The 12500-nt window shown below is 45.8% G+C and overlaps 1 protein-coding gene across 1 annotated transcript in view; it reads right to left on the reverse strand.

Annotated features, from left to right (window-relative positions):
- LOC126981556 (phenoloxidase-activating factor 2-like) overlaps positions 1-12500 on the reverse strand; it is a 94678-nt gene that overhangs the window by 6691 nt on the left and 75487 nt on the right. Inside the window, exons 2-5 of the mRNA XM_050832918.1 lie at positions 5649-5785; positions 4821-4998; positions 4051-4148; positions 908-1034 (exon numbers count right to left, since the gene is read on the reverse strand). Of these exons, the coding sequence (XP_050688875.1) occupies positions 908-1034; positions 4051-4148; positions 4821-4998; positions 5649-5785 (540 nt within the window). The remainder of the gene's footprint in view (positions 1-907; positions 1035-4050; positions 4149-4820; positions 4999-5648; positions 5786-12500) is intronic.

The following is a 12500-nucleotide window of genomic DNA, read 5'->3' on the forward strand; positions in this document are numbered from 1 at the left end:
CTCCTCCTCCTCCCATATCTTCGTCTTCCCTTTTTCCCTCTTCTTTCATTCTTCCTCCTCCTCCGCCTCCTCCCACATCTTCCTTTTCCTCTCGCATTCTGAACGGTTTTTCCTCTTCCCGTCTGCGTCTGTTTCTTCTTCTTCTTCTTCTCTCCTCCTCTTTCCTCTCTTTCCTCCTGCTGGTTCAAGGATAACACCACCAACGTTGTGTAAATAAAGAACACACACACACACACACACACACACACACACACACACACACACACACACACACACACACACACTTATTTGACCTTCACCCTCCATCTATCTTTCCTTTTTAAGCTTCTCCATCCCTCTTCATCTCTCCATTCCCTCTTCTTTCCCATTTTTTTGTTTTTCTTTCTCATTTTCATTTTTTCCCATGCTTCATCTTCTTATCTCACTTTCTTTCGCTTTTCCTTCCTCTCATCATCTCCTTATTTCCCTCCCTCTCCGTTTCCTATCTCCCTCATTTCCTACCTCAAGTTTCTGCTCCCCTTTTCTCCATTTTTTCTTTTTTCTCTTCCTTTCCTCCCCCTCATCATCCCCTCATGTCCCTCACTCTCCCTTACCTATCTCTCTCATTTCCTTTATTTTCAAGTTTCTTCTCTTCTTCCTCTTTCCTCCTCCTCCTCCTCCTGGATAGTGATAAAGATGAGATAGTGATAATGGTTCTTCTTTCTCCTCCTTTTTCATTTTCCTTCTCCCTATACCTCCTCCTCCTCCTCCTCCTCCTTTCCTCCTCGATAATGACTCCTCTTTTTTATCCCTTTTCCTCGTCCTTCACTCCTCTTCATCGTCTCCTCTTGCTAGATAGTGATAAAGATGATTGTAATAATGACTCCTCCTCCTCCTCCTCCTCCTCCTCCCGTTCCACCTGCCGTACCTGTGGGTGGATGACGACCTCGGTGACGGGGAACTCCTCGTGCTTGAGCGGCTCAGCGGTGGTGCTCACGTCGAACTCCCCGAGACGCACTTTCAGCACCTCCTCCAGGCGACCCGCGGACTCCAGGCTATGGGGGGGAGACGGTGAGAAGGGGGATGAGAGGCGGGGAAGGGGAGGGGGGAAGGGAAGAGGTGGAAGGTGAAAAAAGTGTGAGGAAGTGTAGTAAGGGAAGGGAAGGGAAGGGAGTGTGAGGCTGGGTAGGGAGGGGGTGGCGGAGGAAGTATGAGGGAGTTCTGGGACGGAGGGGAAGGGGTCAGGGTGCGTGAAGAAGGAAAGGGGTAAGGGAGGGAGTGTGTGAAGGAGGCTAGAAGGGAAGGTGAGAGAGGGAGAGGGAGGGAAACTGAGAGTGTAAGGGAGAGTATAGTAAGGGAAGGGAAGGGAGGAGTGTGTGAGGGAGGGCGTGGCGGAGGAAGTATGAGGGAGTTCTGGGAGGGGAGGGAAGGGGTCAAGGTATGTGAGGATGGGAAGGGGTGAGGGAGGGAGTGTGTGAAGGAGTCTAGAAGGGAAGGTGAGAGAGGGAGAGGGAGGGAAACTAGCAAAGAAAGAGAGGGTCAGCGAATTCCTGGCGGCAAAGGGTGAGATAAGAGAGGTTACAGCAGGTAGTGACGTAGCAGATGATTACAAAGGAAATAGCAAGTCTAGAGGCAGTTGTAACAGAAGTGGCGGTAGACAATGTTGATAATGGCAGGGATTGTGGCATGGGTAGTAGTAGTAGAAGTTATAGGAGCTGAGATTATAAGAACTGATATCATAGGTTGTAGTAGGTCTAGCAGAGGATGTTAGAAGTAGTAGCAGGGGTTGTGGCAGGGGCTGAGAGTAGCAGGGGTGGTGGCAGGGGTAGAATTTGCAGATGATGATAGCAGAGGTTGTTGTAGGTAAGGATGCAAGAGTTAATAGCATAGGTCATAGTGTGTCTGATGGCAGGGGTAGCAGGGGTTATGGCAGGGGTTGGAAATAGCAGTGGTGGTGGCAGGGGTAGTAGGCCAGTGGCAGATGATGATAGCAGCGGTTGTTGTAGGTAAGGATGCAAGAGTTAATAGCATAGGTTATAGTGTGTCTGGTGGCAGGGGTAGCAGGGGTTGTGGCAGGGGTTGGAAGTAGCATTGGTGGTGGCAGGGGTAGAATTTGCAGATGATGATAGCAGAGGTTGTTGTAGGTAAGGATGCATGAGTTAATAGCATAGGTTATAGTGTGTCTGGTGGCAGGGGTAGCAGGGGTTGTGGAAGGGGTTGGAAGTAGCAGTGGTGGTGGCAGGGGTGGTAGTTGCAGAGGTTGATAGCAGAGGTTGTTGTAGGTAAGGATGGATGAGTTAATAGTATAGGTTATAGTGTGTCTGGTGGCAGGGGTAGCAGGGGTTATGGCAGGGGTTGGAAATAGCAGTGGTGGTGGCAGGGGTAGTAGGCCAGTGGCAGATGATGATAGCAGAGGTTGTCGTTGGTAAGGATGCAAGAGTTAATAGCATAGGTCATAGTGTGTCTGGTGGCAGGGGTAGCAGGGGTTGTGGAAGGGGTTGGAAGTAGCAGTGGTGGTGGCAGGGGTAGAAATTGCAGATGATGATAGCAGAGGTTGTTGTAGGTAAGGATGCATGAGTTAATAGCATAGGTTATAGTTTGTCTGGTGGCAGGGGTTGTTAGTGGAAGTAGTAGCAGGGGTTGTGGCAGGGGTTGGAAGTAGCAGTGATGTTGGGAGCAGATGTGGACAGAGCGGTGTGTCTTTTTAGGTCTAGTTATAGCGAGCCTGATGGAGGGGTGTGTGAGAGATAGTGGTGGTGTGAAGTGGTGGTGGTGGTGGTGGTGGTGATGGTGGTGGTGGTGAAGGTGGTGGTGGTGATGGTGGTGGTGGTGGTGGTGATGGTGGTGGTGGGAGAGAGAACATAAGGGTGTACAATAAAGTTATGAGTCTAAAAATAGTGTGTGTGTGTGTGTGTGTGTGTGTGTGTGTGTGTCCTTCCATCTGTCTACCTGTCTTTCTGTTCATTGCTAGTTTGTCTGTTTTAATTTGACTAGGCTAAAAATAGTCAGTAGTCTATTTAAACACACACACACACACACACACACACACACACACACACACACACACACACACATCAAATTTCCTGTCATTCTGTTTACTTTTTTTTTTCTTTTTCAGTCTTCGTCGTCTCTGCCCACATCGAAATGAACCCGCCCTCGTATGTGTGTGTGTGTGTGTGTGTGTGTGTGTGTGTGTGTGTGTGTGTGTGTGTGTGTGTGTGTGTGTGTGTGTGTGTGTGTGTGTGTGTTTGGGAGAAGGGGGAGAGAGGGGGGGACCTTTTAATGGGCCAATGAAGCTGAACTATTACGAAAAGGAGAAAATATCTAAACGGGTAAATATTGATAATGGCACTAGAGATGAGTGGAGAGGAGAATTGAAGGAGGAGGAGGAGGAGGAGGAGGAGGAAGAGGAGGAGGGGGAGAAAACGGTATAAAAAGAACAAGTGACGAGGAGAGTAAAAGAATTTGGGGAACTATAAAGACAGAAAATTGCAGTAAGAGGAACAGAAGAACAAAGAGGAGTAAGAGGAGGAGGAGGAGGAGGAGGAGGAGGAGGAGGAGGTAAAAAAAGAGCAAAGAACAAAGAGGAGGAGGAGGAGGAGGAGGAGGGGAGAAAAAATGAAAAAAGAGATCAAGTGATGTGATAAGAATGAGCGAATGAAGAGAACAGCAAAAGACAGAGAAAGGGAGTGAGAAAAATAGCAGAAGGAAAATGATAAAGCGGAGGAGGAGGAGGAAGAGGAACAGAAGGGGAAAAGCAGGAGGAGGAGGGGAGGAAGAAGAGGGGAGGAGAAAACTGAAAAAAAATGAGCAAGAATGTGGGAAAAGTGAATATTAATAGAATCGGGAGAAATAGAGTAAGAGGAATAGCAGTAGGAGGAGGAGGAGGAGGAACAAGAACAGAATGATGATGTTGATGATGATGATGACGAGGCAGAGGAGGAGGAGGAGGAAGAGGAGGAGGAGGAGGAGGAAAAGGAGAAGTAGCAAAAGGACAAGGAAGAGGAAGAGGAGTAAGAGAAGTAGCAGAAGGAGGAGGAGGAGGAAGAGGAGGAGGATGCGGGTACTCACTAGTCGTCGACGCAATGGGCCGCGGTGAGCACCCAGGACTCGTGTAGGAGCGACGCGCCGCATACGTACAGGTCCTGCGGCTGCTCCAGGATCGCCGCCTGAGGGGTTAGGATGACGTTAGCAGGAGGAGGAGGAGGAGGAGGAGAAGAATGATGGGCAAGTAATAGATGCTTGATGGTTATTAAAAGGAAGAGGAGGAGGAGAATTAAGGAGATGAAGAGGAGGTAAAGAAAGGAAATAAAAAAAGAGAAGGAGTAGGAGGAGGAGGAGGAGGAGGAGGAGGACAAAGAGGAAGAGAAGAAAGATGGGCAAATAATAGAAGCTTGATGGTTATAAAAAGGAAGAGGAGGAGGAGAATTAAGGAGATGAAAAGGAAGCAAAAATGAAAAGAAGAAGGAAGAGGAAGAGAAGACTAGAAAAATACAAAAGGAAGGAATTATAACCACGAAAAAAAACGAACATCTCAACACTACCTTACACACACACACACACACACACACACACACACACACACACACACACGCACACACACACACACACACACACACACCTACTCCCCCCTACCCCCCCACACACTGTCTCTCTCTCTCTCTCTCTCTCTCTCTCTCTCTCTGTCCCTTGAGCCTCCTCCTATTATATAAACACACACAGAAAATTAACAAACACACTGATACACACATTGACCCCACCCCCAACTACATAACCCCCCCTCACCCCCCTCACCCACCCTCCCCACTCCCTCCCCCCACACACACTCGGGAACTCCTTACATGCCAGGGCCACTCCGACATCTCCGCCTGACCCTCCTTGCGTCCCGCTGCGCCCTTCGTGCCACAGGACTTGTCTCGCCGTCGCAGGGGGAGGATGCCGATGGGGCTGGCGTTGAGAGGGATGAAGCAGCACACGGAGGAGGCGCTCAGTCCGCAGTAGCTGTACGGATGACCCCCACTGTGGAGGAGGACGAGGTGGAGAAGGGTGAGTGAGGTCGAGGATAAGGATGAGGATGATGACTCTACACACACACGATAGCAAGGATGAGGATTATGACGGAGAATAAGAATGAGGATTATAATTTTACACAGACAATAAAAAAATGAGGACTGGAAAGAAGAGTACGGATGATGACGATGATTTTGCACACACAAACACCCTCACCCCCCCCCCCCACCCACACACACACAATTATAAGGACAAGGATAAGGATAAGGAAGGAAAATGATGATAATGGATTTACACACAATAAGGACGAGGATGAGGATGAGAGGCAAAGAGAAAGGGAAAAAGGAAAAGCTGCACAGAAGATGAATGGAGGGAAAACGAGTGAAGTAAAAGAGAATCTGACAGAGAGAGAGAGAGAGAGAGAGAGAGAGAGAGAGAGAGAGAGAGAGAGAGAGAGAGAGAGAGAGAGAGAGAGAGAGAGAGAGAGAGAGAGAGAGAGAGAGAGAGAGAGACGGGCAGACAGACAGACATACAGAGAAAGAGAAAGAATGCGATAAACTGAATGACCGACCGACAGAGTGACTTTAAAAGGAAATGAAAGAAACTTCAGACGGGCTGGGCAAACACACACACACACACACACACACACACACACACACCTGGTGATACACGTCCAGTACTCCATGCAGTGACACCCGAACTCATTCTCCTGTGTGTCCTGCGCCGCCGCCGCCGCCGCCATCGTCACCACCACCACCGCCGCCGCCACCATCCCCGCCACGCCGCGACGCCTCATCTGCGAAACAATTGATGACTTAGACAGGTAACAAAGAAGACAGGTGAGTAAGGTACGTAGATGGACAGGGAACGAGAAGGACAGATAGGTGAGTTAGCAGGTAGACAGGTAGCAAGAAAGACAGGTAGATGAGTAAACAGGTAGACAGGTGAGTGAGTTAGCAGGTGAACAGGTAGCAAGAAAGACAGGTAGATGAGTAAGTAGGTAGACAGGAAGAGTGAGACAGGTAGATGAGTAAGCAGGTAGACAGGTAGAGTGAAAGACAGGTGAGTGAGTTAGCAGGTGAACAGGTAGCAATAAAGACAGGTAGATGAGTAAGTAGGTAGACAGGTAGAGCGAAAGGCAGGTAGATGAGTAAGCAGGTAGACAGGTAGAGTGAAAGACAGGTGAGTGAGTTAGGAGTTGAACAGGTAGCGAGAAAGACAGGTAGGAGAGTAAGCAGGTAGACAAGTAGCGAGAAAGACAGGTAGATAAATAAGCAGGTAGACAGGTAGAGAGAAAGACAGGTAGAGGAGAAAGCAGGTAGACAGGTAGGAAAGTTATTAATTTTCTCTTAAAGCTTATTACTATACCTGGAATACGAAAATACACACAAATAGTATATTATTATTGAGATTGAAAGAGAATAAGGTAAAGAGAATTAATTAAATAGATACATACACACAATTATTCAGAGTATTCAATATTCATGCAGTTTCTAATACTCTGATCATAAAGAAAAGAATAGAAGAAATAAGTTTTTAAATATACTTTAATAAGCTATCTTCGTCAAATTGCGTCCACGAATTATTTATTGATAGATAAATTAAATCAAATCACAGGTATAAGAAACTATATTATAATTATCCATAAAATATATTATCATCACTATTCTGAGCCCTTTCATTTTCACCATCACCTCATTCCATCATCCATTTTTCATCATCACAAATCACCTTTATTCCCAAATTTGATAGATATAGGAAACATGATTTTAAAGCAAGTAAAGAACTGATAGGAACATAAAATTCTCTCTTTTTACATAACCATTATTTACAGAAGTGACATCTCGTTTTCTTTCCACTTCCAAGTTTATAATAGAAAACGAGAATAATGGCAGACTCTCCTAACTTTACACCCTTCGCTTCGCCATTCCCCGCAAGTCGCTCGGTATTATTTCTTCGCTTTCTCCTTCATCTCTCACGTCGTCTGCATTCTCGTCGCTCTCATTTCCATTCCCTTTATCCTCATCCCTCCATTTGTCCCTCCAACACGCGGGGAAAGGTTTCGCAGCTAAGAAGACAGGCGAGGCATACAAAATCTCTCTCTCTCTCTCTCTCTCTCTCTCTCTCTCTCTCTATTGTTTATATTATTGCTTTTCTTTTTATTGCCATTTTTTTCTTTTCATGTCTTTTTTTTTCTTTCACTCTCTTGTTATTTTTCTTTATTTTTCTTTCGAGTTATTTATTTTCTTTCCTTTCTGAGTATGTTTCTCCTCTGTATCTTGATGTATAGTTTATTTCTTTCTTTTTATTTCTATCATTCTCTCTCTCTCTCTCTCTCTCTCTCTCTCTTACTCTACACGCCCACGACATTGACAACCATATCTAAAATTTCGCTGAGGTCACACACACACACACACACACACACACACACACACACACACACACGGCGGTCACGTTCTGCGGCTTCTTCGAGTGCCAATGGAATATGAAATGCCCGCCGTAGGGGAGGGTGTGGTGGTGGTGGTGGTGGGGGGGGGGGGGAGGCTTTGCTGGTGGTACTGGTGGTGGGGGTGGAGGTGGTGATGGTGGTAGTGGTAGTGGTGGTGATGATGGTGGTGGTGGTGGTGGTGGTGGTGGTGGTGGTGATGATGGTGGTAGTGGTGGTGATGGTGGTGGTGGTGATGGTGGTGGTGGTGGTGGTGGTGGTGATGGTAGTGGTGGTGATGGTGGTGGTATAGTTTATTGTGTGTCCACCATTGTGTTTCTTTATCCAAATACTTATCTACTTGTGTGTGTGTGTGTGTGTGTGTGTGTGTGTGTGTGTGTGTGTGTGTGTGTGTGTGTGTGTGTTAGGTGTAGTAGCTATGCATTGAGTTAGCACTTACCTGCAATCACACACACACACACACACACACACACACTCGGATTTCGTAACATCCAGCCGATCGGTTTTGTTTCTTGCTTTCTTACATTGGCCGTGTAATTTCCTGCCTGGCGTGTGTGTGTGTATGTGTGTGTGTGTGTGTGTGTGTGTGTGTGTGTGTGTGTGTGTGTGTGTGCATTTGTTGGGTGAATGCAGCGGAACCACATAAGCATGGTGTTTCCTCCAGTCCTTATTCCTCCCCCTCATTCCCCTTCTCCTCCACTTCCTCCTGCTCCTCCTCCTCCTCCTCCTCCTCTTACTCTTCCTGTACGAACTCGCCTTCCTCCTCCTTTTTTTGTCGTATCCAAAACCTGAACACAATCCGGTCTAAGCAATAGAAATGTAAATGCTGCTTCTGCTTCTACTACAACAACAACTACTACTACTACTACTACTACTACTACTACCACTACACTAATACTACTACCACCACCATCATCACCACAGTTGACGACAGTAACCTCGATAATGATGAGTAGTAGTAGTAGTAGTAGTAGTAGTAGGAGGAGGAGGAGGAGGAGGAGTTGAGGCAGCAGGAAACAAGTCGCGAAAGGTGAGGAAACAAGAACACCAACGATTAAACATAACAACAAGAAAGCAACAGCAGAAATACACCTTCACAAACAACGACAGCAAATACAACAGGTTCTCCGTGAGGCCCAACTGGACTCCGTGACGTCACAGCGGCCTTGAGGAGGGAAGGGAAGGATGGAAGGGATTGAAGGGAGAAGAGGGAAGGGTGGGGACGAGAAGGGAGGAGAGGAGAGAGGGGAACGGAATAAAGAGAAGGTAGAGGGTAGGAATAAAGTTATACTAGAGAAGGGGAGAAGGAGGAGAGGAGAGGGGAGGGTAGGAAGGGGAGGGTAAGGGAGGGGAGAGGAACAAAAGAGGGTAGTGGGTAGGGATAGCATTATATCAGAAATTGGAAATGAAGGGGAGATGGGGGGAGGGAAGGGAGAGAAGGGACGAAAGGGGAAGGAGAGGGAAGGGACGTGAGGGGAAGGGAGGGGAAGCGAATAAAAAAAGGGTAGGGTAGGGATGAAATTATACTAAAACAGGGTAGAGGGAGGATTTGATTAAAGGTGTGGGGAGGGAATGCGGGGAGGGATGGGCAAAGGGTATGATGGATGGGTGGAAGGGGGGAGGGATGGGCAAAAAAGAGGGATGGGTGGGAGGCTGTAAGGGTAGTGACATGAATGAAGGATGAGGGAAAAAAAAGGTGGATTAAGTGGAATAAGGAACGTATAGATGTATAGATGGAGGAAAGGAGGGAAGAGGGATGCTAAGAAGATGGGGGTGAGGACATAAGAATAAACCTTACACTATGGTTGGTATTGTCAGATGCTCCCACCCCTCACACCAACTCTTTCCAAAGGCCAACAAGGAGGTTAACCGAGTTCTAATGAGTGTTCTTTTAGGTTCACGGTACAGAACAAGGCTCAGACTACCACCAGGGTCATAAAAGTACCCCTGGAAATGCCCTAAACTCCCACGAAAGACTAGTAAATTACGTGTTCTTGGGTGCAGAAATGTTTAAAAATATGGCCCTATATATCCTCCCTATACATGAACTTCTCCATCGCATCTATTGTATTGGCACTCACTACATGACTGCCAAGCCTGTTCCACTCATCCACCACTACATGATTGCCAAGCCTGTTCCACTCATCCACCACTCTGTTAGTATTGGCACTCACTACATGACTGCCAAGCCTGTTCCACTCATCCACCACTCTGTTAGTATTGGCACTCACCACATGAATGCCAAACCTGTTCCACTCATCCACCACTCTGTTAGTATTGGCACTCACCACACGACTGCCAAGCCTGTTCCACTCATCCACCACTCTGTTAGTATTGGCACTCACCACACGACTGCCAAGCCTGTTCCACTCATCCACCACTCTTAGTATTGGCACTCACCACATGAATGCCAAACCTGTTCCACTCATCCACCACTCTGTTAGTATTGGCACTCCCCACATGACTGCCAAGCCTGTTCCACTCATCCACCACTCTGTTAGTATTGGCACTCACCACATGACTGCCAGGCCTGATCAACCAATCCACCACTCTATTAGTACATCAATACTCGCCTGGGTCTTTGTTGAATCTAAATATACCCAACTTGAACCCATTGGTTGCCACGTGTTTCCCCTGGTTTCGTATTCCCAGAACTATATATGTATTGCCCTGTTAAAGCCCTCCATCTATTTATAAACTTCAATCAAGACTCCTCGCTGAAGGGTGAAGGAGAGAGAGATGAAATGAAGAGGGACTGGAGGAAGGGAAGAGGGGAGAGGGAAAGGAGGGAAGAAATTCATTAAAGAAGGACTAGAAGGAAGGGAAGGGGGGAGACGGAGAGGAGGGAGGGAAAGGAGAGAGAGAGGGAAAGGGGGTGAAGAAATTAATTAAAGAAGGACTAGAAGGAGGGAAAGGTGGGAGAGAGAAAAAAGGAAAAGAGGGAAGAAATGAAGGAACGGAGAGAGAGAGAGAGAGAGAGAGAGAGAGAGAGAGAGAGAGAGAGAGAGAGAGAGAGAGAGAGAGAAAAGCAAGGAAGTGTGGGAAGAAACGAAGGAGGACAGGAGTGAGGGAAGGGGAGAGAGAAGGGGAGGGAGGGGATAGATGCAGGATCTCTGGAGGGAGGGGAGACGGAAGGAAGGGAGGGAAGGGGGAGAGAGGAGGAAGGGAGGGAGGGAAGGGAGGGAAGAGGGATTCAAAGCAGTTGGTGGTCAGAATGCTAGGAGTTAAGGAGGGAGGGAGGGAGGGAGGGAGAGGGGGAGGCGTGGGAAGTCCAGAGAACCAATGAATGCTGACATCCGGCTTCATTTTTGCACACACACACACACACACACACACACACGACATAATTTTAATGAACGACCTCAAACTCTTTATAGATATGATGTGTGTGTGTGTGTGTGTGTGTGTGTGTGTGACTTGCATGCATTTATCTGGATATTTCTAGTATTTTTGTATCCTTCTATTTACATTATATACATTTTTTTACAATATTTCGAAGATGTGAGTTTAAATTCCAATGTAAAGAAGTATGAATTTACGATCGAGGGTTTGAATCCAACATTTTAGAATCAGAGTGTAGTATTTTTTTTCTTTTGGGATTATGATTAAAAATAAATTGTTGTATCTCTAGAATTTGCGTTTACTATAAAAAAAAGGTCATAGAGTTCGAATCATTTAACCACTTAGGAACGAATCGTGTGGGATCTTTTTTTCCTTCCTCGATTTTGTTTTTACCCTTAGAATCAAGTAATATTACCCACAACCTTAGGATCGAAGAGTTCACCAACCAATCCTTTAGGAGATGTGCAATTCGTGTGGTGTCTTATTTTTTCCTATATTTTTGTCTTTAGAATCGAGTACAACAATTGGTCAGGCCTTTAGGATCGAAGACTCTAATCATTCGTTGATGCGCAAATCGTGTGGTAAGTATCTTTATTCTTTTACTTATAACCTTGCCTGCCCTTCGTTTAATTATTCCACAAGTGCGTATCAATATTCTTTTGTTTAACCTTCACTGTCCCATGCATAATTATTTCACAAGCACGTATTTTTGTTCTTATGTCTAACCCACACTGTCCTACGTTTAATTATTTCACAAGCACGGTTCTATATTCTTTTGTTTAACCTTCACTGTCCCATGCATAATTATTTCACAAGCACTTATTTTTGTTCTTGTCTAACCCACATTGTCCTACGTTTAATTATTTCACAAGCACTTATTTTTGTTCCTATGTCTAACCCACACTGTCCTACGTTTAATTATTTCACAAGCACGTATCTTTATTCCTTTCTTTAACCTTCACTGTCCTGAGTTTAATAATTCCACGAGTACTTAAAATATGCCGGATCGTGACGTGCCTTCAAATTGACGAACGAAATTTTATCACGTTACTTAAGAATATATTTAGAATTATATATATATTTTCTGTGAACAAGGAACGAGAGAGTCACGTATCTGAGGACGAAGAAGGAGCGGTGGATGTAGTTTTGTTCAGGTGGAAAAAGGTAAACGTTTGTGAGAGAGAGAGAGAGAGAGAGAGAGAGAGAGAGAGAGAGAGAGAGAGAGTGAGAGAGAGAGAGAGAGAGAGAGAGAGAGAGAGAGAGAGAGAGAGAGAGAGAGAGAGAGAGAAATTGCCTGTGTCCTGTGTGTCATTTTACGGCCTGATGGGGGTGAGGGAGGGCAAGGCCAAGGAGGAAGAGGAGGAGGAGGAGGAGGAGGAGTAGGAGGAGGAGGAGGAAGGAGGAATGATTGAAGAGAGAAAAAAATGTGATTAGTTAGCATATGTTTTTTTGTGCGTGAATAAATTTTCAAATCTAATTTAAATATAAAATGTGTGAATACGTGCAAAAATATTACGAAAAAAGTGAAGTTCAAAGAAATGGTAAAACATGAAGAAGAGAAACTAATATAGAGAAAAGAAATACAGTATAAAAAAAGCATGAAATCAAATATATGAAAGGCGAGGAGATGAAACAAAGAAAGAAAGAAAAACAGAAAGAAAGAGAGAAAAAGAAAGAAAGAAAAATAAAGAAAACGAAAGAAAGAAAAGGAGAACAAGAAAGA

The sequence above is a fragment of the Eriocheir sinensis genome, chromosome 48 (assembly GCF_024679095.1).
Source record: "Eriocheir sinensis breed Jianghai 21 chromosome 48, ASM2467909v1, whole genome shotgun sequence".
Lineage (NCBI taxonomy): Eukaryota > Metazoa > Arthropoda > Malacostraca > Decapoda > Varunidae > Eriocheir > Eriocheir sinensis.